The 27,885-nt window shown below is 36.5% G+C and overlaps 1 protein-coding gene across 3 annotated transcripts in view; it reads right to left on the reverse strand.

Moving 5' to 3' along the window:
- LOC125103132 (butyrophilin subfamily 1 member A1-like) overlaps positions 1-27,885 on the reverse strand; it is a 119,490-nt gene that overhangs the window by 20,941 nt on the left and 70,664 nt on the right. The window contains exons 1-3 of one of the 3 annotated variants that reach the window (XM_047734959.1): positions 16,500-16,630; positions 14,047-14,157; positions 11,984-12,004 (exon numbers count right to left, since the gene is read on the reverse strand). The exons of 1 other annotated variant lie outside the window; for it this stretch is intronic. In XM_047734959.1, the coding sequence (XP_047590915.1) occupies positions 11,984-12,004; positions 14,047-14,157; positions 16,500-16,512 (145 nt within the window). In that variant the 5' untranslated portion in view covers positions 16,513-16,630. Of the gene's footprint in view, positions 1-11,983; positions 12,005-14,046; positions 14,158-16,499; positions 16,631-27,885 lie in introns of those variants that run through there. One more of the 3 variants, XM_047734962.1, reaches the window with a different exon arrangement.

Here is a 27,885-nt window from a genome sequence, read left to right on the forward strand (position 1 = left end):
TGAGATAATACCATGCATATTTTCAGACCACAATGCTATGAAACTTGAAGTCAATCACAAGAAAAAACATGGAATGAAGACAAATATATGGAGGTCAAACAACATGTCACTAAACAATGAATGGGTCAACAGGAAATCAAAGAAGAAATTTAAAAATATATGGAAACAAGTGAAAATAATAATAATAAAATGATAGTCCCAAAACTTTGGGATATGGCAAAGGCTGTCCTAAGAGGGAAGTATATGCAATGGAGGCCTACCTCAAGAAGCAATTAAAGTCTCAAATACACAACCTAACCTTACACCAAAAGAAGCTGGAAATGCAATAGCAAATAAAATCTAAAACCAGCAGAAGAAGGGAAATAATAATGATTAGAGCAAAAATATATAGTATAGAAACAAACGAGCAAACAAAAATGATAGAACAGTTAAATGGAACTAAGAGATGGCTTTGTGAAAGAATTAGTAAAATTGACAAACCCCTGGCCAGATTTAGCAAAAAGAGAAAGGACCCAAAATGAATAAAATCATTAATGATGGAGGAGACATCACAGCCAACACCTTAGAAATACAAATAATTATCAGAATATTATGAAAAATTTAATGCCAATAAACTGGACAATTTAGAGGGAAAGAACAGATGCCTAGACACATGCAAACTACCAAAGCTGAAACAGAAGGGAATAGAGAATTTGAACAGACATAACCAGCAAAGAAAATGAGTCAAAAATCAAAAATCTCCCAACAAATAAAAGTTCAGGGCCAGATGGCTTTCCAGGGGAATTCTGTAAGACATTTAAAGAACAGTTAATAACTTTTTTTTTTCTCAAACTGTTCCAAAAAATACAAGTGGAAGGAATCTTCCAAACTCATCCTATGAGCTCAACAATACCTTTATTCCAAAAACAGAGAACAACCCCACTGAAAAGGAGAATTATAGGCCAATATCCCTGATGAATATGGATGTAAAAATTTTCAACAAGATGCTAGCAATTTGGAAAGGAATTATTCACCACGATCAAGTGAAATGTATTCCTGGGCTGGATGGGGGAGTTCAGTATTCACAAATCAATCAACAACATATACCACATTTATAATGCTGATGGCGTCATAATTCCAGACTTCACTTCATATTGCAAAGCTGTAATATCAAGGCAGTATGGTACTGTCACAACAACAGACACATAAATTAATGGAACTGAATAGAAAACCCAAAAATGGAGCCACAACTATATGTTCAACTAATCTTCAACAAAAGAAGAAAGAATATTCAATGGAAAAAAGATAGTCTCTTCAACAATTGGTATTTTGAAAACTCCATAGCTGCATGCAGAAAATAAAACTGAACCACCTTCTTACACCTTACACAAAAATAAATTCAAAATGGATGAAAGTCCTAAATACGAGACAGGAGATCATCAAAATTCTAGAGAAGCACACAGGCACCAATCACTTTGATTTTGACCTGAGAAAATTCTTATGAAACCTGCCTCTGGAGGCAAGGGAAACAAAAGCAAAAATGAACTGAGACTTCCTCAAGAGAAAAAGCTTTTGCACAGTGAAGGAAGCAGTCAACAAAACTAAAAGGCAGCCTACAGAATGGGGAAAGATATTTGCAAATGATGTATCTGATAAAGGGTTCATGTGCAAAACATAAAGACTTTTTCAATCTCAACACCACACAACACACACACACACACACACACACACACACACACACACACATCCAGTTAAGAAGTGGACAGAAGACAAGAATAGACATTTTTCCAAAGACACTCAGATGGCTAACAGACACATGAAAATATGCTCATCATCAGGGAAATATAGAGTAAAACCATGATGAGGTAACACTTCACACCCATCTGAATGGCTAAAATAACAGCACCAAAAACAATAGGTATTGGTAAAGATGCAGAAAAAGGGAATTTCTTCCACTGTTGGTGGGAATGCAAGCTGGTGCATCACTCTGGAAATCAAAAGTTACAAATAGAGATACCCTACAACAAAGCAATTACACTACTAGGTATTTACCCAAAGGATACAAACATAGTAATTTGAAGTGACACATGAACTCCAATATTTCTAGCAGCAATTTCCACAATAGCCAAAATATGGAAAGAGCCCAGATGTTCATCAGTAGATGAATGGGTAAAAAAGTGGAAAATTGGTTAAAAAAAAATATGGTAAAAAAAAAAGTGCTAAAAAAGTGATATAAAATGGAATATTACTGATCCATCAACAAGAATGAAATTGGGGGAGGAGACAAGATGGCGGAGAAGTAGCAGGCTAAGGCGATATCAGGTAGCAGGAGGTCAGCTAGATAGCTTATCTAAACATTGCAAACACCAACAAATCCAATGGGAGATTGAAGAGAAGAAGAACAGCAATTCCAGAAACAGAAAATCAATCACTTTCTGAAATGTAGGACTGGCGGAGAAGTGAATCCAAAGCAACGGGAAGATAGAGTTTGGGGGGGGGAGGGGCCGGCTCCAGGCAAGAGGTGGAGCAACAGAGCACAAAATCAGGACTTTTAAAAGTCTGTTCCGCTGAGGGACATAGCTCCAGAAGCTAAACTGGGTGAAGCCCACGTGTGGTCATCATGGGCCCAGTTCCCACAGGGTCACAGAAGGATCAGGGGTGTCTGAGTGTCGAAGATCTTGCAGGTATTAGCTCTACAAGGACAGAGCTGAGGAGTGAGCTCTCAGCTCAGGGTTACCTTGAACCAGTCGCAGCCTGGGTGAGCTGGGAGCGCAGCCAGAGGCCAGGGAGACGGGAGTTATTGGGCGCTATTCTCTGAGGGTGCACTGAGGAGTGGGGCCCCAAACTCTTCGCACCTCTGGGACGGAGACTGGGAGGCCGCCGTTTTCATTCCCATCCTCCAGAACTCTACGGAAAGCATTCAGGGAACAAGATTTCCCAAAAGCGAACCCGAACGGATTACTCAGCCAAGCTCTTGGTAAGAGCAGTGCAATTCCGCCTGGGGCAAAGACACTTGAGAATCACTACAACAGGCCCCTCCCCCAGAAGATTAACAAGAAATCCAGCCAGGACCAAATTCACCTACCAAGGAGTGCAGGTTCAATACCAAGGAAAGCAGCGGAATTCCACAGGAGGAGAAAGCACAGCACTGAACTCATGGCTTTCTCCCGATCTTGCAGTTAACTTAATTTTTTTTCTTTTATTTTTTTAAATCTTTTTTCTTCTTCAAATATTTTTTTATACTTTTACAGTTTTCTTTATTAATGTTTTTTAATTAGTTTATCTAATATATATATATATATTTTCTTTATTCGTTTTCTTTTTTTAATTGTTTCTTTTTTTTTTTCTGAACCTCTTTTTATCCCCCATCCTCCCCCCCACAAATTGGGGTCTCTTCTGATTTGGTTAAAGCATATTTTCCTGGGGTCTTTGCCACCCTTTTAGTATTTTACTTGCTCCTTCATATACTCTTATCTGGACAAAATGACAAGGCGGAAAAACTCACCACAAAAAAAAGAACAAGAGGCAGTACCAAAGGCTAGGGACCTAATCAATACAGACATTGGTAATATGTCAGATCTAGAGTTCAGAATGACAATTCTCAAGGTTCTAGCTGGGCTTGAAAAAGGCATGGAAGATATTAGAGAAACCCTTTCAGGAGATATAAAAGCCCTCGCTGGAGAAATAAAAGAACTAAAATCTAACCATTGAAATAAAAAAAAATTATTAATGAGGTGCAATCAAAATTGGAGGCTCTCACTGCTAGGATAAATGAGGCAGAAGAAAGGATTAGTGATATAGAAGACCAAATGACAGAGAATAAAGAAGCTGAGCAAAAGAGGGACAAACAGCTACTGGACCACAAGGGGAGACTTCGAGAGATACGTGACACCATAAGACGAAACAACATCAGAATAATTGGAATCCCAGAAGAAGAAAAAGAGAGGGGAGCAGAAGGTATATTGGAGAGAAATATGGGATAGAATTTCCCTAATATGGAAAAGGGAAAAAGCATCAAAATTCAGGAGGCACAGAGAACCCCCCCTCAAAATCAACAAGAATAGGTCCACACCGCGTCACCTAATAGTAAAATTTACAAGTCTTAGTGACAAAGAGAAAATCCTGAAAGCAACCCGGGAAAAGAAGTCTGTAACATACAATGGTAAAAATATTAGATTGGCAGCAGACTTATCCACAGACACCTGGCAGGCCAGAAAGAACTGGCATGATATATTCAGAAGACTAAACGAGAAAAACATGCAGCCAAGAATATTATATCCAGCTAGGCTATCATTGAAAATAGGAGATAAAAAGCTTCCAGGACAAACAAAAACTGAAAGAATTTGCAAACACCAAACCAGCTCTACATGAAATATTGAAAGGGGTCCTCTAAGCAAAGAGAGAGCCTAAAAGTAGTAGACCAGAAAGGAACAGAGACAATGTACAGTGACAGTCACCTTATAGGCAATACAATGGCACTAAATTCATATCTCTCAATACTTACCCTGAATGTTAAAGGGCTAAATGGCCCAATCAAAGACACAGGGTATCAGAATGGATAAAAAAAAAAAAAACCATCAATATGCTGCCTACAAGAAACTCATATTAGACCAAAGACACCTCCAGATTTAAAGTGAGGGTGTGGAAAAGAATTTACCATACTAATGGACATCAGAAGAAAGCAGGGGTGGCAATCCTTATATCAGATCAATTAGATTTTAAGCCAAAGACTATAATAAGAGATGAGGAAGGACACTATATCATACACAAAGGATCTGTCAAACAAGAAGATCTAACAGTTTTAAATATCTTGTCCCTAACATGGGAGCAGCCAACTATAAAAACCAATTAATAACAAAATCAAAGAAACACATCAACAATCATACAATAATAGTAGGGGACTTTAACACTCCCCTCACTGAAATGGACAGATCAGACAAGCAAAAGATCAATAAGGAGATAAAGGCCTTAAATGACACACTGGACCAGATGGACATCACAGATATATTCAGAACATTTCATCCCAAAGCAACAGAATACACATACTTCTCTGGTGCACATGGAACATTCTCCAGAAAAGATAACATCCTAGGTCCTAAATCAGGTCTCAACCGGTATCAAAAGATTGGGATCATTCCCTGAATATTTTCAGACCACAATGCTCTAAAGCTAGAACTCAATCACAAGAGGAAATTTGGAAAGAACCCAAATACATGGAGACTAAACAGCATCCTTCTAAAGAATGAACGGGTCAACCAGGAAATTAAAGAAGAATTGAAAAAATTCATGGAAACAAATGATAATGAAACACAACAGTTCAAAATCTGTGGGACACAGCAAAGGCAGTCCTGAGAGGAAAATATATAGCGGTACAAGCCTTTCTCAAGAAACAAGAAAGGTCTCAGGTACACAACCTAACCCTACACCTAAAGGAGCTGGAGAAAGAACAAGAAAGAAACCCTAAACCCAGCAGAGGAAGAGAAATAATAAAGATCAGAGCAGAAATCAATGAAATAGAAACAACAAAAAAAATAGAACAAATCAATGAAACTAGGAGTTGGTTCTTTGAAAGAATTAATAAGATTGATAGACCCCTGGCCAGACTTATCAAAAAGAAAAGAGAAAGGACCCAAATAAATAAAATCATGAATGAAAGAGGAGAGATCACAACTAACACCAAAGAAATACAGACAACTATAAGAACATACTATGACCAACTCTGTGCAAACAAATTTGACAATCTGGAAGAAATGGATGCATTCCTAGAGACATATAAACTACCACAACTGAACCAGTAAGAAATAGAAAACCTGAACAGACCCATAACCAGTAAGGAGATTGAAACAGTCATCAAAAATCTCCAAACAAACAAAAGCCCAAGGCCAGATGGCTTCCCGGGGGAATTCTACCAAACATTTAAAGAACTAATTCCTATTCTCCTGAAACTGTTCAAAAAATAGAAATGGAAGGAAAAGTTCCAGACTCATTTTATGAGGCCAGCATCACCTTGATCCCAAAACCAGACAAGGATCCCATCAAAAAAGAGAATTACAGACCAATATCCTTGATGAACACAGGCGCAAAAATTCTCACCAAAATACTAGCCAATAGGATTCAACAGTACATTAAAAGGATTATTCACCACGACCAAGTGGGATTTATTCCAGGGCTGCAAGGTTGGTTCAACATCCGCAAATCAATCAATGTGATACAACACATTAATAAAAGAAAGAACAAGAACCATATGATACTCTCCATAGATGCTGAAAAAGCATTTGACAAAGTACAGCATCCCTTCCTGATCAAAACTCTTCAAAGTGTAGGGATAGAGGGCACATACCTCAATATTATCAAAGCCATCTATGAAAAACCCACCGCAAATATCATTCTCAATGGAGAAAAACTGAAAGCTTTTCCGCTAAGGTCAGGAACACGGCAGGGATGTCCGTTATCACCACTGCTATTCAACATAGTACTAGAAGTCCTAGCCTCAGCAATCAGACAACAAAAGGAAATTAAAGGCATCCAAATCGGCAAAGAAGAAGTCAAACTATCACTCTTCGCAGATGATATGATACTATATGTGGAAAACCCAAAAGACTCCACTCCAAAACTGCTAGAACTTGTACAGGAATTCAGTAAAGTGTCAGGATATAAAATCAATGCAAAGAAATCAGTTGCATTTCTCTACACCAATAACAAGACAGAAGAAAGAGAAATTAAGGAGTCCATCCCATTTACAATTGCACCCAAAACTATATGATACCTAGGAATAAACCTAACCAAAGAGGCTAAGAATCTATACTCAGAAAACTATAAAGTACTCATGAAAGAAGTTGAGGAAGACACAAAGAAATGGAAAATGTTCCATGCTCCTGGATTGGAAGAACAACTATTGTGAAAATGTCTATGCTACCTAAAGCAATCTACATATTTAATGCAATTCCTATCAAAATTCCATCCATTTTTTTTTTCAAAAAATGGAACAAATAACCCTAAAATTTATATGGAACCAGAAAAGACCTCAAATAGCCAAAGGAATATTGAAAAAGAAAGCCAAAGTTGGTGGCATCACAATTCCGGACTTCAAGCTCTATTACAAAGCTCTCATCTTCAAGATAGCATGGTGCTGGTAAAAAAACAGACACATAGATCAATGGAACAGAATAGAGAGCCCAGAAATAGACCCTCAACTCTATGGTCAACTAATCTTCGACAAAGCAGGAAAGAATGTCCAATGGAAAAAAGACAGCCTCTTCAATAAATGGTGTTGGGAAAATTGGACAGCCACATGTAGAAAAATGAAATTGGACCATTTCCTTATACCACACACGAAAATAGACTCGAAGTGGATAAAGGACCTCAATTTGAGAAAGGAACCCTTCAAAATCCTTGAGGAGAACAGAGGCAGCAACCTCTTCGACATCAGCCGCAGCAACATCTTCCTAGGAACATCGCCAAAGGCAAGGGAAGCAAGGGCAAAAATGAACTATTGGGATTTTATCAAGATCAAAAGCTTTTGCACAGCAAAGGAAACAGTGAACAAAACCAAAAGACAACTGACAGAATGGGAGAAGATATTTGCAAACGACATATCAGATAAAGGGCTAGTGTTCAAAATCTATAAAGAACTTAGCAAACTCAACACCCAAAGAACAAAGAATCCAATCAAGAAATGGGCAGAGGACATGAACAGACATTTCTGCAAAGAAGACATCCAGATGGCCAACAGACACATGAAAAAGTGCTCCATATCACTCGGCATTAGGGAAATACAAATCAAAACCACCATGAGATATCACCTCACACCAGTCAGAATGGCTAAAATTAACAAGTCAGGAAATGACAGATGCTGGCGAGGATGCGGAGAAAGGGGAACCCTCCTACACTCTTGATGGGAATGCAAGCTGGTGCAACCACTCTGGAAAACAGCATGGAGGTTCCTCAAAATGTTGAAAATAGAACTACCCTATGACCCTGCAATTGCACTGCTGGGTATTTACCCTAAAGATACAAACGTAGTGATCCGAAGGGGCACGTGCACCCGAATGTTTATAGCAGCAATGTCTACAATAGCCAAACTATGGAAAGAACCTAGATGTCCATCAACAGAGGAATGGATAAAGAAGATGTGGTATATATACACAATGGAATACTATGCAGCCATCAAAAGAAACGAAATCTTGCCATTTGCGATGACGTGGATGGAACTAGAGGGTATCATGCTTAGCGAAATAAGTCAATTGGAGAAAGACAACTATCATATGATCTCCCTGATATGAGGGAGAGGAGATGCAACATGGGGGGTTAAGGGGGTAGGAGAAGAGTAAATGAAACAAGATGGAATTGGGAGGGAGACAAACCATAAGTGACTCTTAATCTCACAAAACAAACTGAGGGTTGATGGGGGGAGGGAGGATGGGAGGGGGGGTGGGATTATGGACATTGGGGAGGGAATGTGCTATGGTGAGTGCTGTGAAGTGTGTGGACCTGGCGATTCGCAGACCTGTACCCCTGGGGATAAAAATATATTATATGTTTATAAAAAATAAAATTAAAAAAAAAGTATTTGATAAATTACCTCATATTAGGTTGAAACTAATGGTCAGGCTCTACTTTATAATAGCATTTTCCTTTAGTAAGGAATATTGCATATCTATGCCAGAAATTATAGGATCTCATGGGAGAAACTAGAGGTGATATTTAGTTGCTCTAAAACTTGCATGATCATAAAATTTGTTGTCCAAACTCAGAAATCCTTCATAGTGAAAAGGGCACTATTAATAATTGCATAGGGCTAGCAGTGTAAACTGGGACAGTGCCTGGTAAATCAGAGCAGATGGCCCTTCAACTTACAGTGTAACTTTCTAGCCTAAGTTTCTCCATCCAGAGTATCCAGCCCTTCATGTGGTTCCCACAATTTACAGACATATGCTGTTTGAAAAACTTCGAGTCTGAGCAAATGGAGGGAATTGCTCATTAAGGTGTCCCTGAGATGACTTAGAAATTTTAGGATAGGCAATTTTCCAAATATTTGTAACAGAAAATATGGTCAGTATTAGTATAGTATGTGGTTAATACAGTCTGTGGTCCCTTGCAAAATGTACTGAACTTGATGTCTGATCTTTTCTATTCTTCAAAAGCCAAATTATGATATAAATCCATGTTACTTCATTGAGCCTCTACTCCTTGTTTATAAAGTGGTGCAGGAAAGTAATTAAAAATGAAGATGCTTAATAATATTTCCAGAACTGATTGTTTATAAGTATGAGTAGGAGTTATGATAAGCTTTCCTGTTTCCAGTAAATAATACCACAAACTAAAAAAGTCATTTGTATACAATTGATGTGAATTTTTAGATCCCTCGAATAATGATGTAAGAGGAAGGTGACAGGAACCTTCAACTCCATGTCCTCCTCCCCACCCCTCCAATTTGGTATATTTATTCATGTACCGAGTGTGCTTGGTGCCTGTTGAAAATGAGATGCTATTGAAAACTCCAGTATAAGATTTTTGGGTGAGAGTATGATGAATGTTAGTGTAGCATGTGACCCATTTATTGATCATGGAATGTAATAAGGGCACTAGTTTTTGTTTTATTGACTCCTAAAACATGATTTAAAGCATGTTGTCTCTAATAATTCTGTATTATTTACACTGAAAGAAGAATACCATTCTGGAGACAATGGAATGACTTCTGACAACAGTAATGACTACATAATTGTTCTCTCTTTGCCTATGCAGTGATGGGTATGGTTAGTGGTTAGGTTCTCTCAGTTCACTCAGTTTCTCTGGTTCTAAGATAAAAAAGTAGTATGAGCTAGGACTAAGGTTAAGCAAAGATAAATGTAAGTATTGGTATTAAGTTAGGAAACTTTGGGAAAGAAACTTTAGGAAAGAACCGATACAGTTTTAGAAGCTAACAGATCACATTTCAAATTTTGGCCCCACTGATCCCACTGATACTGGTTTTGGAACCTTAGACCCAATTACTTATCTTCTTTGAGTCCTAGTTCCCTCACATGTAAAATGGACTGTTTCTATTTCAGTCATGGAATAGTTGAGAAAATTATATAAGATAAGTAAGTAGAGCTGTTGCAGTCACTATAATGTTACAGATCTCATACCATTTCTTGCTTGAGTATCTTGAACAAATACAATCAGGCACTGCTACTTCAACCACTTTTCTTTGGATCTTGATTTTTTTTTCTTAATCTTTTTCTATAGTAGACTCTTACAAACTATCCCCATGCCCTTGCTACCCTCCCACCCCCAGGGAAATCATTAATGACACTAATTTGCCAGCTCTACTGTCAGACTAGCTGATTTATCAGCTGGTGAGAGTGACTCCTATTTTTCAGGACACCAGTGCCAAATATTTGATACTCAGTAGAGCAATTGCTTTGCATCCTAAGGAATCCAACATTATTTTTTTTATTGTTTTTCAGGGTTTCTTAGTCATTTGTAATCAAAAGAAATAAATACGTGTTTGGCCTAAGTCATGGGTAGTTTATTTGATGCAAAATGTGTTCAACTAATGAATCATTGAACATTATGTCAAAAACTAATGATGTACTATACCTTGGATAATTGAATTTAAATTTAAAAAAGATGATTTTGGGAAAGGAAAGGAAAAGGAAAGGAAAGGAAACAAAAGAAAACAAAAGAGAAAAGAAAAGAAAAGAGAAAATGACTAGGAGAAGCCCTGTAGATTTTTAGACAGTGAACCTACTCTGTATAATACTTTCACAGCAGATACATGTCATTATATACTTGTCAAAACCGAGTGCACAGCTCAGAATGAAACTGAATGTAAACTATACACCTTAGCTAATAATAAGGTATCAACATCAGCTCATCAGTTGTAACATATGTATATCACACTAATGCAAAATGTTACTAATTGGGGAAACCAGATGTGGAGGTCGGGAGATATGGACCATCTGTATTTCCTACTCATTTTTTTTTTCTGTAAACCTAAAACCACCAAAAGAAATAAAGTCTTTTTAAAACAACAACAACAACAACAACAACAACAACAACAACAAATTAAAAATAGAGCTACTCTCTGACCCAACAATTACACTACTGGGTATTTACCCCAAAGATACAGATGTAGTGAAAAGAAGGGCCATATGCACCCCAATGTTCATAGCAGCAATGTCCACAATAGCCAAAATGTGGAAATAACTGAGATAGCCTTCAACAGATGAATGGATAAAGAAGATGTGGTCCTTATATACAATGGAATATTACTCAACCATCAGAAAGGATGAATACCCAGCTTTGTATCAGCATAGCTGGAATTGAAGGAGATTATGCTGAGTGAAATAAGTCAAGCAGAAAAAGACAATTATCATACGGTTTCACTTATTTGTGGAACATAAGGATTAGCATGGCAGATATTAGGAGAGGAAAAGGACTAATGAAGGGGGGAATTTAAGAGGGGTGAGGGAAAAGATAAGAGACTATGGACCCTGGCAAACAAAATGAGGGTTTTAGAGGGGAGGGGGGTGAGGGGATGTGTTAGCCTGGTGATGGGAATTAAGGCGGGCATGTATTGCATGGAGCACTGGGTATTATATACAAACAGTGAATCATTTATCCCTACAATAAAAACTAGTGTTGTATTGTATGGTGACTAACATAACATAATAAAAAAATTACAACAAATAAAATTCAAAACATGCCAAAGATTGCCATCAAACCATGAGAAGTTAAGGAAGAGACATGGAATAGAGCATTTTCACCTCACTCAAAGGAACTGACTCTGGTGACATCTTGATCTCAGACTTACTTCCTCCAGAATTATGAGACAATATATTTATTTTATTTAGGCTACCTAGTGTTTGGCTCTCTGTTACAGCAGCTCTAGCAAATGAACACATAAATTTTTATAAATATGTTCTAATTTTATCAAAATCATATTTTCTTCTTATGCTTGTTTTAGTTGGTTATTTCCTCTTTTTTTGTTTTTTTGAAAAATTTGATGTTCCCCTTTTACCTGAATTTCCACTGAGTAAACCTGAAAGGGAAAGGAATCTTTTTATTAAGACTCATATTTATGAGGAATAAAGGACAGAGACATATTATTAAATTAATATTTTATGTTATAACAGCATGTCAAACATCAAAGTTTTCTTTTATATGATTATAAAGCTTTTTGCTAACTTGGTGAAAAAGTTATATTTTCAATCATTATCATGTATTCAAAGTTTTAAAATCCCACTGTTCCATCCTACTAATGATTCAGAAATACATTGATTGGTGGTTATATTATGTAAGGCTCAAAATAAGGGACCTGACCAAATTTTAAATGAGAGATACTATGAAACTAAGAAGGGAAAAAAAAAATCATGGGATTATCCTAGTCAAGTCTTGAAGAAATGAAGTTTGATGATAAATGAACAAATGAGATTTATAAACTCAACCAAGATTTAGTTAACCTAGAGCAGTGTACTAAGAAATTATGCATACGAACATGTAAGTTTTTATAAAAATTAAAAGAATGATTTAAAAGGTGGAAATTTTGTTAATGTATATTTCCAAAATAATAAATTAAATAAGAATAATCATTTTGATATATGCAAAAAATTAAGTGATCATCATAGATTCATTCTTGATTTATATACAACTAATGAATTGTTGAACACTACATCTAAATCTTATGATGTATTATATGCTGGCTAATGGAACATAAAAAAATTAAAAAGAGAGAAAAAAAATTTAGAAAATTAGGCATAGAAGAAAACATGATTAACCCAATAAAGAGTATCCATCAGAAACTGATAGCAAACAGTTTTCCTAAATAACAAAAAACTAAAACATAAGCTGTGCTTTTTCTCTTTTTATCAAATACATAAAATTTTTTTAAAAATCTATTTTAAATATGAAAGAAAAGCAAGGACATTCAATATAATTCAGATGTTCTAGGAAATGACATATTAAAATTTAAAAAAATGATTCGTCTCCTATCATCTATCTACAACTTTACTGTAGATAGAGGGAAATTGTCATCTTGAAATGAAATAACTATAGTACTTCAAAAACTCAAGAAGATCAATAAAATTATATTTTAAAAATAATAAGTGAACTAAACGAGGATGTCCACTTAATAAACAAAGGTTTTCTTTTTAAAAAAATCACTAGCTCCACTGCACATTAAGATGACTAAAACTTTCATTTTGCTTGAGATATTCCAAGATTATGCCTGTATTGTATTGTATTATTATCTATTACTAAATAGCAGATAACCACAAATTTAGTGGATTAAAACAACACACATTTATTATCTCACAGTTTCATTTATCATCACACAATACAGCTTCACCTGATCCTCCACCTTAGGGTTTTTCATGAAACTGCAATGATGATATTGGGCACCACTGGGATCTTGGCCAGGGAAGGATTTGTTTACAAGCTCATTTATATGGCTTCTTGACCCTCCCTGCTGGTCTAGTGGTTAGGATTCAGCGCTCTCTCATTTATGGCTGCAGACACAATTCCAACAGTTTCTAGCTGGCTGTTGACCTAAGGCTGCCATCAGATCCTTACCAAACGGTTTTCTCAACACAGTAACTTGCTTTGTTAAGGTTAGTAAGGGGAAGAGTCAGCTAACAAGACAGATATCAGAATCTTTTATAGTTAACGGGGGAACTGATATCACTTCAAACTTCAGATAAGAATAGGGTTATTCAAGAGGGAAGGAGTCCATAGGCCATGGATACTAAGAAACAGATAACTTTGGGACTGAAATGAAAATTTGAGTTTAGAATAAAATTTGCCTCAAATGCCCACATCTTATTGGTTTCTCTTTTCTCAACACTAACAATGTCAACAACAAAAATATACCTAATATACACATTCTTTTTACTTCAAAATATGACCATTAGTAGACTGATTATAAACAACTATTAATATGCTATGGAAGAAAAATTGTTATTATTTTGATCTTTGTTTTCCTAAACAGCTTAATATCTCAAAGAAAATAATTTCCCTATTCTCACCTGTCCCACTCATTCTATTGGATTTGTCAAAATTTACTATATCCCATTTTTTATATCTTACCGTTTTTATTGTCATTTTTCTTGCAATAATATTTATAAATAAATAATCCTATAAGTATCATAATGATGATTCCAAATATAGCTATAATTATATGATATTTTGTGGTGTTTTCTGAAAAACAAAACAAAAAAAATAGATGTGCAATTAGATTCAATATTCATTCTTAGTCATCTTTCACCCAAGAAAAGCCCACTTGTATTTTTTCTGCTCCCACTGTGGGAGGTCTGAGAGTTGTCTTTGTTTAAACAACAGAAACATTTTTTTGAACATCAGCTATTTTAGTGACATTACACTAGTTGCTATGAGAAATACATCAAAAGAGAAATTACCCTTCCAGTGCTAAGGAAGTTTCACTTGAGTTATACAACTGGCTCTCTAGGAATTCTTCTCCTCAAAAATCCCATTAACAATGATGCTTGGTTAATCTCAGTTAACTTTGGAGGACTGAACTAGAAAATGTACTTTGCAAAAACATTTTATGGGATGATTTTATGGGACAGAATCAAGGCTATGTAACTATCTGTGAGATGGAAAAGTCTGTCATTCTACCTCAATATTTCAACTGGAATTCTGAGAAAGACTTGTTCCACTCATACTTCTCACTCTTTTTAACTTACTACATTTTCTACCTCTTAATTTCCTACATCTCTTATCTATGCAATGCATAATTGCAGCCCAAGATGAAAATTTTCCATTTCTCTCTTATATTCTCATTTCCATTTAATTCAGATGTTATATTCTGAATTACCCTATTTCTGACAATCTCTTTTCTCGCTCTCTTCATTTTTCATGTCCATTCAATTACCACAAATTAGCATATACTATCAATCAATTTTTCAAGGGTTCTTCATTAACTACAGTGATATTGGAATTTCCTAGGATAAACACTACTTTTTCATTTCCTGTCAAGGATTGGTTAATTATTTAACCCAAATCTCTATTTCTCTGATCATAGAGGTGAGATTATCTTCCTATAGACCTTGAAGGCTGCTTTCAGGATATTATATTCATAGGCTTAATAACAAATATACTTCTTTTATATTTTTATTTTAATTTTTTAATTTCTTTTCAGCATAACAGTATTCATTGTTTTTGCACCACACCCAGTGCTCCATGCAATCCGTGCCCTCTCCAATACCCACCACCTGGTTCCCCCAACCTCCCACCCCCCCACCCCTTCAAAACCCTCAGATTGTTTTTCAGAGTCCATAGTCTCTCATGGTTCACCTCCCCTTCCAATTTCCCTCAACAACCTTCTCCTCTCCATCTCCCCTTGTCCTCCATGCTATTTGTTATGCTCCACAAATAAGTGAAACCATATGATAATTGACTCTCTCTGCTTGACTTATTTCATTCAGCATAATCTCTTCCAGTCCTGTCCATGTTGCTACAAAAGTTGGGTATTCATTCTTTCTGGTGGAGGCATAATACTCCATAGGGTATATGGACCACATCTTCCTTATCTATTCATCCATTGAAGGGCATCTTGGTTCTTTCCACAGTTTGGCAACCGTGGCCATTGCTGCTATAAACATTGGGGTACAGATGGACACTTCTTTTTTTATTTCTTTTCAGTCCTGTCTGGTAAGCCACTCAACTCTCATGTTTAGTTTGAATATATATTGACCTTCTGATCACTTTCCCAGATTTATTTCAAATTTTTTCTACTCTTTAACATTTAGGTTGAAGCCTGAACAACTTGAGAGAACTCATTGATGGTACACTTCAAAACTGCCTGTTACTCTTACTTGTACTCTTTTACATCCATAATTGATATTTCCAATGTATTTAAGCAAACTTCATAAAATTATGACATATTTTTTTCACAATCTCAATTTTCCTTTTAAAAAATCAGTTAGGACTCCTTTATTTTTAAACAAAAATTCTGTTTCTTGGTTAAATGTGTTACAGTTCCATAAAACATGTTTTTTTTTTAAATATTGTTTGGTTAAGATTACTTTATAATCTGTTCAAGATTTCTGATTTTAGTCAAGATGCATTTAATCTCCAGACTGAAATGTCATAAAAATTGAACAAAATGCCTGGAACAACAGAACCCAAGATATCGGGAATCAGATAATAGAGGAGAGTGATCTCAAAGGGATAGGAAACAAATGAGGAAAGTCCTAAATTTTCTACAGCTTATTGTCTTAAGAAGGTTTCTAGGTTGCATCAAGGAAAAAGAGGAAACAGGCTGAGCCTGGAAGAAACCCTGAGTGCAGGGACTAAGGCAGAGTATAGAAGAGAAGAAAGCTGCCCAAAGATAGAATTCAAGAGATCTGCAGAGGGTCCACTCTAATTCCTCCAGCAAGAATGGACAGCACCAGCATGTGAAGAAACTATGTAAGGATGGAAACCATCTGAAAGTAACTAAAAAAGACCGAAATAAATGGATGATCATACCATGTTTATGAATTAGAAGACTTAATATGTTAGATTAAAATTCAACATACCCTTGAAGCACATGGATGACTCAGTAGGTTGAGTGTCTGCCTTCAGCTCAGGCTGTGATCCTAGGATCCTGGGATGGAGCCCTGAATTAGGATCCCTACTCACCAGGAAACCTGTTTCTCCTTCTCTCTCTGCTGCTCTCCCTGCTTGTGTTCTCTCATGTGCTTGCTCTCTTTCTGTGAAATAAATAAATAAAATATTTTCTAAAAATCAGCATACTCTTTTTGTTGAAAATGGCATGATAATTATAAACTTCTCATGGAAATTCAAAAGAACTTGAACAGCCCAAACAAACAAAAAAAAAAAAAAAAAATACAAAGACCAAGATTGGCAGAGTCCTACTATCTAACTCCAAAATTTATTATAAATTTACTTTAATGAAGACAATTTGGTGTTGGTGTAAGGAAAAACCAAACAGATCAACTTAAGTCCAGAAGCAGATCCACACACAGCTGAACGACTGATCGCCAACAAAGGTGAAAAGACAATAGATGCATATGGTTATCCATATGAAAATAAAAGCTTTAATCCAAACCTTGAATATATAAGTGAATATATAAATGAATCATTGATGTAAATATAAAACCTAAACCTATGAAAGGTCTCAAAGAAAACACAGGGGACAATCTTTGTGATGTTGGGTTAAACATATTTTCTTAGATATGACACCAAAAATGCTACATAAAAAAGGAAACTGTGATACATTAAATCTCATTAAAGTCAACAACTTTTTTTTTTTTTTTGCAAGACACTTTTAAGATAATGAAAAGCTAATCCATGGTTTGGAAGAAAATAATTGTAACCCAAAAATCTTATAAAAGATTTCTATGCAGAATATATAAGGACTCTCAAAATGCTAATACAAATATAATACAAAATAGGCAAGAGATTTGAACAGATACTTCATTAAATAGGATATATGAAGGAAAATAGGTACATGAAAAGATATTTGGTATCATTAGTCATGAAGGATTACAAATATAAACCAAAATGAAATACCACTAACCATCTATTAGGATGTCTAAAATTAAAAAGCTTGACCATATCAAGTGTTGGCAAGGATGTAGAGGAATTGAAACTCATACACATTGCTCTTAGGAATATAAAATGATACTACTACTTCGGAAGAAAATTTGATAGTTTCTTGAAAATATAAGCTATAAATCTACCATATGATTCAGCCATTCTCTTGTGCAAAATAAAAAATAAAAATGTATGTCCATAAAGACATTTTTATATGAATATCCATGATGACTTTCCTTGTAAGTTGTAAGGACTAGAGAGAACCTAAATATTTATCAGTAGGAGAGTGAATAGAAAAAGTTATTATATGTACATAAAATGGAATAATATATAGCAATAAAAAGTAATGAACTATTGATACATGCAACACCATGGGGGAATCTTAAAATAGTTATGCTGAATGATAGAAGAAAGTACAAAGTTGTACATAGTGTTTGATTCCATTTAGAAAATTATAGAAAGTGAAAATTAATCTGTAATGTTAGAATGTGTGGAACACAATTACTGCATGGAAATAAGGAGGGCAAGGAGGGCAAGAAATAAGGAGGGCAAAAAAGGGACAGAGAGAAATATTATAAAGTCTCATGAGGGAAGTTTTAGGATTAGGAACATGTGTATTTTTTGGATTATGGTTATGGTTTCAAGAATGCATACATATTTCACAACATATCCAATGGTACATTTTTAATAAGTACACTTTATAATGTGCCAATTATATACCAATACAACTATTAATAAGAAACAAGCAATACAGCCCTTAGACTTCCTGGCCATTGGTACTGCCTCAATTTCCCAATTCACCATTTCTTTCTTGGTTTTGTTTCTTTTCTTATCGAGATGTACCCTTTTTAAAGCACTTAATAGATAGTCAACAATATTTCAAATTTATTACTAAATGTTTCTTTACTGAATTCTGTTTAAATTAATTCCCAAACTTAAACCAGCCCAACTGCTTAGTCATCTCTTCTGATTGAAAATAAAAAGCCTGTTCAGCAGATTGTTGCAATCACTCAAGAGAGAAAAATAAATATTGACGAGGACTACTGTAGTGGCTACAGATGGAAAGAAATGGAAAAATTCCAAGTGTATTTTGATTATTTACACATTGTATTTAGACAAAAGCATTATTTCCATGACACAAATATATCTTGCTAATTAATGAAAGAACCAACAATCCAATGAAAAATAAGCAAAGGGTATGAATACAGTTCACAACACAAATGAAAACGTGAGAAGAAGCTCAATATCTCATAATAAAAGAAATGCAAAAGAGGACAAGAATTCAAAATATTTAGTGGGAAAATAATTTACATCAGAGTATAATCTCAGTATTGTATAAATATATATTTAGCCCTTGAGCAATGCAGGGGTTGGAAGAGTGAACCCCTGTGCAGTCAAAATTCAAGTGTAACTTTTGACTCTCCCAAAGCTAAATTACCACTGTAGATAGCCTACTACTGATTAGAAACCCTTCCCAATAACATAAACAGCCTATTAACACATTTTGTATGTCACATGGATTATAGCCTGTCTTCTTATAATAAGCAAGCTAGAGAAAAGAAAATATTATTTTTAAAAATCAGAAGGAGGAGAAAATATAATCACAGCAGTGTAGGCATACTTATTTAAAAAAAAAATTCCGATTTAGATGGAGAGGAGAAGGGAGTTGAGGGAAATTGGAAGGGGAGGTGAACCATGAGAGACTATGGACTCTGAAAAACGATCTGAGAATTTTGAAGGGGTGGGGGGTGGGAGGTTGGGGGCACCAGGTGGTGGGTATTGTAGAGGGCACGGATTGCATGGAGCACTGGGTGTGGTGCAAAAATAATGAATACTGTTATGCTGAAAAAATAAAAAAATTAAAAATAAATAAATAAATAAAAAGATGTGTAACACCAAAAAAAAAAAAAAAAAATTCCAAATATAGGTAGGCAAACCTGGCTAGGCTGAGCTGGAAAAGGGAAGTGGTGATGGTAGGCCTGGCCCTGGATGGTGATGTCTTGCAGCTTGATTGCCTAGGCTTAGCAGAGGAAAGCTGTCAGGCAGCTCTGCAGGTGGCAATGACAGTGGCCTAGAGGCACAGTACATGCACCCAATCTGACTTATAGCTGTATCACTGGCCTGTAACTATTGGCAGCAGCAGTCACAACTGAGTGCACTGGTCCCCAGGAGAGTCTCCTGTATCTGGGGGACCTTTGTGGGAAGGTGTTTGCACGTGTCCAGGAAAAACTGGAAACCAACAACCACCCTGGCCCAGACCTCTATAGTGTAAAGAACTATGTGTATAAAGAACTGCGGGTGCCACATGGACATCAAGGGCATGAGGCTCCCAGTACAGGGCCATACCTATACTCTGGCACATTTCTCTGCTTCAGCCTGTCCTCTTGTATGCCAGGCTTGGGTGCTCTACAGACCATCCTGTGGGCACAACCATGACCTGAAACACTGCCGGGTCTTGGGACCCCTGGGGGCTACTGAAAACCTTGGTGGGCCTCCCTGGGTATTGTGAAGGCAGTAGGCACAATTTTAGCACCAGTTGCCTTTGATTTGGTCCTGGGGAGACTAGGGTGGGCAATTGTAAATGAATGCCTATGGCTTTTGCTATCAACTTAAACAAACAATTCAGTACAAGTGGACTAGTGCAGGTCAATCCATTTTGTTCAAGAGTTAACTGTACTTCCTCCAATGTTTTATTTAACTTTTTAAGCAAAACCTATATGGGTTAGGCTGATTTTTTCTATCTATATTCATCTTATTTTCTACTTATATTCAGAGATGTTTTTTAATGTTTTCATTTACCAATTTTCTGGGTTTTGTGTCATTAATTAAAGTATAATTAGCATATATTATTATATATATAATATTTATTTATTTGAGAAAGGGAGGGAAGGAATGGGGGAGGGGTTAGAAGGAGAGAGAGAATCCTCAAGTATTCTCACCCTGAACATGGGGTCCATGCTCCAGGGCTCTATCCCAGGACCCCAAGACCTGGGATAAACCAAGACCTGAGCCAAAATGAAGAGTTCAATACTCAACCAATTGAACCACCTAGGTACCCCATATGCATTGTTATATTATGTCACTTTTAAAAAGCTTATTTTCCCCTTTTTTCTGTAAGATAAACTTCAACAAAAGCATTATGAATTTTACTTTATTTTATTATTTTATTGTTTCATTTTAATTTTTCTTTTAATTCCAGCATAGTTAACATACAGTGTTATATTAGTTTCAGGTGTAGAATATAGTGATTCAACAATGTATTCCTCAGTATTTATCAAAATGAGTGCCCTATTAACACCATTTACCTATTTCATCCATTCCCCCAACCCACCTCCCCTGGTAACCCACTGTTTGTACTCTATAGTCAAGAGTCTGTTTTTTGTTTTTTGTTTTTTTTTTTTCCTCTCTGCTTTTTTCTTTGCTCTTTTATTTTGTTCCTTAAATTCCACATGTAAATGAATCTTATGTTATTGTCTTTCTCTGACTTATTTCACTTAGCATTATACTCTCTAAAGCCATCAATGTTGGTGCCAATGGAGAATTCATTCTTTTTATAGCTGAATAATATTCCATTGTATATATTTCCACTTCCTCTTTATTCATTCATCTCTTTGTATACACTTGTACTGCTTCCATATTTTGGCTATTGTAAATAATGTTGCTATAAACATAAGGATTCATACATCTTTTTGAATGAATGTTCCAAATTATCTTAGTAAATCCAGGTAATGTGATCACTGATCATAGGGTAGTTCCATCTTTCATTTCTGAGTAATCTCCAAACTGTTTTCCACGGTGGCATTCCCACCAGTAATGCACAAGTGTTTCTCTTTCTCCACATCCTTTTCAACACCGATTGTTTCTTCTGTTTTTTATTTTATCTATTCTAACAGTATGAAGTGTTATCTTACTAGGGATTTGATTTGAATTTCCCTGATGATGAATGATGTTGATGTATCTTTTGGTCATCTGGTTAAATGTATTTGGAAAAATGTCTGTTCATGTCTTCTGTCCATTCTTTTGGACATATCCATTGCATTGGATTGTTTGGAATTTTGGCATTGAGTTGCATAAGTTCTTCATATATTGTGGATACTAACTCAGATTGGACATGTCATTTCAAATTTTATTTTATTTTATTTATTTATTTTTTAATTTTTTTATTTTTTTCAGCATAAGAGTATTCATTATTTTTGCACCACACCCAGTGCTCCATGCAATCCGTGCCCTCTACAATACCCACCACCTGGTGCCCCCAACCTCCCACCCCCCACCCCTTCAAAATTCTCAGATCGTTTTTCAGAGTCCATAGTCTCTCATGGTTCACCTCCCCTTCCAATTTCCCTCAACTCCCTTCTCCTCTCCATCTCCCCTTGTCCTCCATGCTATTTGTTATGCTCCACAAATAAGTGAAACCATATGATAATTGACTCTCTCTGCTTGACTTATTTCACTCAGCATAATCTCTTCCAGTCCCGTCCATGTTGCTACAAAACTTGGGTATTCATCCTTTCTTTTTTTTTTTTTTTACAGCTTTATAAACATATATTTTTATCCCCAGGGGTACAGGTCTGCGAATCGCCAAGTTTACACACTTCACAACACTCACCATAGCACATATCCTCCCCAATATCAATAACCCCACCCCCTCTCCCAACCCCCTCCCCCCATCAACCCTCAGTTTGTTTTGTGAGATTAAGAGTCACTTATGGTTTGTCTCCCTCCCAATCCCATCTTGTTTCATTTACTCTTCTCCTACCCCCTCAACCCCCCATGTTGCATCTCCTCTCCCTCATATCAGGGAGATCATATGATAGTTGTCTTTCTCCGATTGACTTATTTCACTAAGCATGATACCCTCTAGTTCCATCCACGTCGTTGCAAATGGCAAGATTTCGTTTCTTTTGATGGCTGCATAGTATTCCATTGTGTATATATACCACATCTTCTTTATCCATTCGTCTGTAGATGGACATCTAGGTTCTTTCCATAGTTTGGCTATTGTAGACATTGCTGCTATAAACATTCGGGTGCACGTGCCCCTTCGGATCACTACGTTTGTATCTTTAGGGTAAATACCCAGCAGTGCAATTGCAGGGTCATAGGGTAGTTCTATTTTCAACATTTTGAGGAACCTCCATGCTGTTTTCGAGAGTGGTTGCACCAGCTTGCATTCCCACCAACAGTGTAGGAGGGTTCCCCTTTCTCCGCATCCTCGCCAGCATCTGTCATTTCCTGACTTGTTAATTTTAGCCATTCTGACTGGTGTGAGGTGATATCTCATGGTGGTTTTGATTTGTATTTCCCTGATGCCGAGTGATGTGGAGCACTTTTTCATGTGTCTGTTGGCCATCTGGATGTCTTCTTTGCAGAAATGTCTGTTCATGTCCTCTGCCCATTTCTTGATTGGATTCTTTGTTCTTTGGGTGTTGAGTTTGCTAAGTTCTTTATAGATTTTGGACACTAGCCCTTTATCTTATATGTCATTTGCAAATATCTTCTCCCATTCTGTCAGTTGTCTTTTGGTTTTGTTCACTGTTTCCTTTGCTGTGCAAAAGCTTTTGATCTTGATAAAATCCCAAAAGTTCATTTTTGCCCTTGCTTCCCTTGCCTTTGGTGATGTTCCTAGGAAGATGTTGCTGCGGCTGATGTCAAAGAGGTTGCTGCCTGTGTTCTCCTCGAGGATTTTGATGGATTCCTTTCTCACATTGAGATCCTTCATCCATTTTGAGTCTATTTTCGTGTGTGGTGTAAGGAAATGATCCAATTTCATCGTTCTGCATGGGGCTGTCCAATTTTCCCAACACCATTTATTGAAGAGGCTGTCTTTTTTCCATTGGACATTCTTTCCTGCTTTGTCGAAGATGAGTTGACCATAGAGTTGAGGGTCCATTTCTGGGCTCTCTATTCTGTTCCATTGATCTATGTGTCTGTTTTTGTGCCAGTACCATGCTGTCTTGATGATGACAGCTTTGTAATAGAGCTTGAAGTCCGGAATTGTGATGCCACCAACTTTGGCTTTCTTTTTCAATATTCCTTTGGCTATTCGAGGTCTTTTCTGGTTCCATATAAATTTTAGGATTATTTGTTCCATTTCTTTGAAAAAAATGGATGTTACTTTGATAGGAATTGCATTAAATGTGTAGATTGCTTTAGGTAGCATAGACATTTTCACAATATTTGTTCTTCCAATCCAGGAGCATGGAACATTTTTCCATTTCTTTGTGTCTTCCTGAATTTCTTTCATGAGTACTTTATAGTTTTCTGAGTATAGATTCTTAGCCTCTTTGGTTAGGTTTATTCCTAGGTATCTTATAGTTTTGGGTGCAATTGTAAATGGGATGGACTCCTTAATTTCTCTTTCTTCTGTCTTGTTGTTGGTGTAGAGAAATGCAACTGATTTCCGTGCATTGATTTTATATCCTGACCTTTACTGAATTCCTGTACAAGTTCTAGCAGTTTTGGAGTGGAGTCTTTTGGGTTTTCCACATATAGTATCATATCATCTGCAAAGAGTGATAGTTTGACTTCTTCTTTGCCGATTTGGATGCCTTTAATTTCCTTTTGTTGTCTGATTGCTGAGGCTAGGACTTCTAGTACTATGTTGAATAGCAGTGGTGATAACGGACATCCCTGCCGTGTTCCTGACCTTAGCAGAAAAGCTTTCAGTTTTTCTCCATTGAGAATGATATTTGCGGTGGGTTTTTCATAGATGGCTTTGATAATATTGAGGTATGTGCCGTCTATCCCTACACTTTGAAGAGTTTTGATCAGGAAGGGATGCTGTACTTTGTCAAATGCTTTTTCAGCATCTATGGAGAGTATCATATGGTTCTTGTTCTTTCTTTTATTAATGTGTTGTATCACATTGATTGATTTGCGGATGTTGAACCAACCTTGCAGCCCTGGAATAAATCCCACTTGGTCGTGGTGAATAATCCTTTTAATGTACTGTTGAATCCTATTGGCTAGTATTTTGGCGAGAATTTTTGCATCTGTGTTCATCAAGGATATTGGTCTGTAGTTCTCTTTTTTGTTGGGATCCTTGTCTGGTTTTGGGATCAAGGTGATGCTGGCCTCATAAAATGAGTTTGGAAGTTTTCCTTCTATTTCTATTTTTTGGAACAGTTTCAGGAGAATAGGAATTAGTTCTTCTTTAAATGTTTGGTAGAATTCCCCTGGGAAGCCATCTGGCCCTGGGCTTTTGTTTGTTTGGAGATTTTTGATGACTGTTTCAATCTCCTTACTGGTTATGGGTCTGTTCAGGCTTTCTATTTCTTCCTGGTTCAGTTGTGGTAGTTTATATGTCTCTAGGAATGCATCCATTTCTTCCAGATTGTCAAATTTGTTGGCGTAGAGTTGCTCATAGTATGTTCTTATAATTGTCTGTATTTCTTTGGTGTTCGTTGTGATCTCTCCTCTTTCATTCATGATTTTATTTATTTGGGTCCTTTCTCTTTTCTTTTTGAGAAGTCTGGCCAGGGGTCTATCAATCTTATTAATTCTTTCAAAGAACCAGTTCCTAGTTTTGTTGATTTGTTCTATTGTTTTTTTGGTTTCTATTTCATTGATTTCTGCTCTGATCTTTATGATTTCTCTTCTCCTGCTGGGTTTAGGGTTTCTTTCTTGTTCTTTCTCCAGCTCCTTTAGGTGTAGGGTTAGGTTGTGTACCTGAGACCTTTCTTGTTTCTTGAGAAAGGCTTGTACCGCTATATATTTTCCTCTCAGGACTGCCTTTGCTGTGTCCCACAGATTTTGAACTGTTGTGTTTCATTATCATTTGTTTCCATAAATTTTTTCAATTCTTCTTTAATTTCCTGGTTGACCCATTCATTCTTTAGAAGGATGCTGTTTAGTCTCCATGTATTTGGGTTCTTTCCAAATTTCCTCTTGTGATTGAGTTCTAGCTTTAGAGCATTGTGGTCTGAAAATATGCAGGGAATGATCCCAATCTTTTGATACCGGTTGAGACTTGATTTAGGACCAAGAATGTGATCTATTCTGGTGAATGTTCCATGTGCACTAGAGAAGAATGTGTATTCTGTTGCTTTGGGATGAAATGTTCTGAATATATCTGTGATGTCCATCTGGTCCAGTGTGTCATTTAAGGCCTTGATTTCCTTGTTGATCTTTTGCTTGGATGATCTGTCCATTTCATTGAGGGGAGTGTTAAAATCCCCTACTATTATTGTATTCTTGTCGATGTGTTTCTTTGATTTTGTTATTAATTGGTTTATATAGTTGGCTGCTCCCACGTTAGGGGCATAGATATTTAAAATTGTTAGATCTTCTTGTTGGACAGTTCCTTTGAGTATGATATAGTGTCCTTCCTCATCTCTTATTATAGTCTTTGGCTTAAAATCTAATTGATCTGATAGAAGGATTGCCACTCCTGCTTTCTTCTGATGTCCATTAGCATGGTAAATTCTTTTCCACCCCCTCACTTTAAACCTGGAGGTGTCTTCGGGTTTAAGATGAGTTTCTTGTAGGCAACATATAGATGGGTTTTGTTTTTTTATCCATTCTGATACCCTGTGTCTTTTGATTGGGGCATTTAGCCCATTAACATTCAGGGTAAGTATTGAGAGATATGAATTTAGTGCCATCGTATTGCCTGTAAGGTGACTGTTATTGTATATTGTCTCTGTTTCTTTCTGATCTACTACTTTGAGGGTCTCTCTTTGCTTAGAGGACCCCTTTCAATATTTCCTGTAGAGCTGGTTTGGTATTTGCAAATTCTTTCAGTTTTTGTTTGTCCTGGAAGCTTTTAATCTCTCCTTCTATTTTCAATGATAGCCTAGCTGGATATAGTATTCTTGGCTGCATGTTTTTCTCATTTACTACTCTGAATATATCATGCCAGCTCTTTCTGGCCTGCCAGGTCTCTGTGGATAAGTCTGCTGCCAATCTAATATTTTTACCATTGTATGTTACAGACTTCTTTTCCCGGGCTGCCTTCAGGATCTTTTCTTTGTCACTAAGACTTGTCAATTTTACTATTAGGTGACGGGGTGTGGACCTATTCTTATTGATTTTGAGGGGGGTTCTCTGAACCTCCTGAATTTTGATGCTTGTTCCCTTTGCCATATTGGGGAAATTCTCTCCAATAATTCTCTCCAATATACCCTCTGCTCCCCTCTCTGTTTCCTCTTCTTCTGGAATCCCAATTATTCTAATGTTGTTTCGTCTTATGGTGTCACTTATCTCTCGAATTCTCCCCTCGTGGTCCAGTAGCTGTTTGTCCCTCTTTTGCTCAGCTTCTTTATTCTCTGTCATTTGGTCTTCTATATCGCTAATTCTTTCTTCTGCCTCATTTATCCTAGCAGTGAGAGCCTCCATTTTTGATTGCACCTCATTAATAGCTTTTTTTATTTCAACTTGGTTAGATTTTAGTTCTTTTATTTCTCCAGAGAGGGCTTTTATATCTCCCGAGAGGGTTGCTTTAATATCTTCCATGCCTTTTTCAAGCCTGGCTAGAACCTTGAGAATCGTCATTCTGAACTCTATATCTGACATATTACCAATGTCTGTATTGATTAGGTCCCTAGCCTTTGGTACTGCCTCTTGTTCTTTTTTTTGTTGTGAATTTTTCCGCCTTGACATTTTGTCCAGATAAGAGTTTATGAAGGAGCAAGTAAAATACTAAAAGGGTGGCAACAACCCCAGGAAAATATGCTTTAGCCAAATCAGAAGAGATCCCGAATTGTGAGGGGGGAGAAAGGGGATATAAAGGGGTTCAGAAAGAAAGAAAAAAAAAGAAACTTGCAGAAAGTGGTTGATTTTCTGTTTCTGGAATTGCTGTTCTTCTTCTCTTCAATCTCCCGTTGGATTTGTAGGTGTTTGCAATCTTTAGATAAGCTCTTTAGCTGATCTCCCGCTATCCGAAGTAGTCTCAGCCTGCTACTTCTCCGCCATCTTGACTCCTCCCGGACATGTCATTTCAAATGTCTTCTCTATTCAGTAGATTTTTTGTTAGGTTTGTTGGTTGTTTCCTTTGCTGGGCAGAAGATTTTTCTTTAGATATAGTTCCAATAACTTATTTTTGGTTTTATTTCCCTTGCCTAAAAAGACATATCTAAGAAAATGTTGCTATGGCTATGGCTAATGTCAGAGAAATTACTGCCTGTGCTCCCTTGGATTTTTTGTGGTTTCAGGTCTATGTTTAGGTCTTTAATCCATTTTGAGTTTATTCTTGTGTATGGTGCAAGAGAATGGTCATGTTCCATTCTTTTGCATGTAGCTGACCAATTTTCCCAACATTATTATTGAAGAGACTGTCTTTTTCCAATTGGATATCCCTTCCTCATTTGTCAAAGATTAATTTACCATATAATGTGGGTTAGTTCTGCATTATCTATCCTGTTG

Source organism: Lutra lutra, chromosome 6 (genome assembly GCF_902655055.1).
Source record: "Lutra lutra chromosome 6, mLutLut1.2, whole genome shotgun sequence".
Taxonomy (NCBI): Eukaryota; Metazoa; Chordata; class Mammalia; order Carnivora; family Mustelidae; genus Lutra; species Lutra lutra.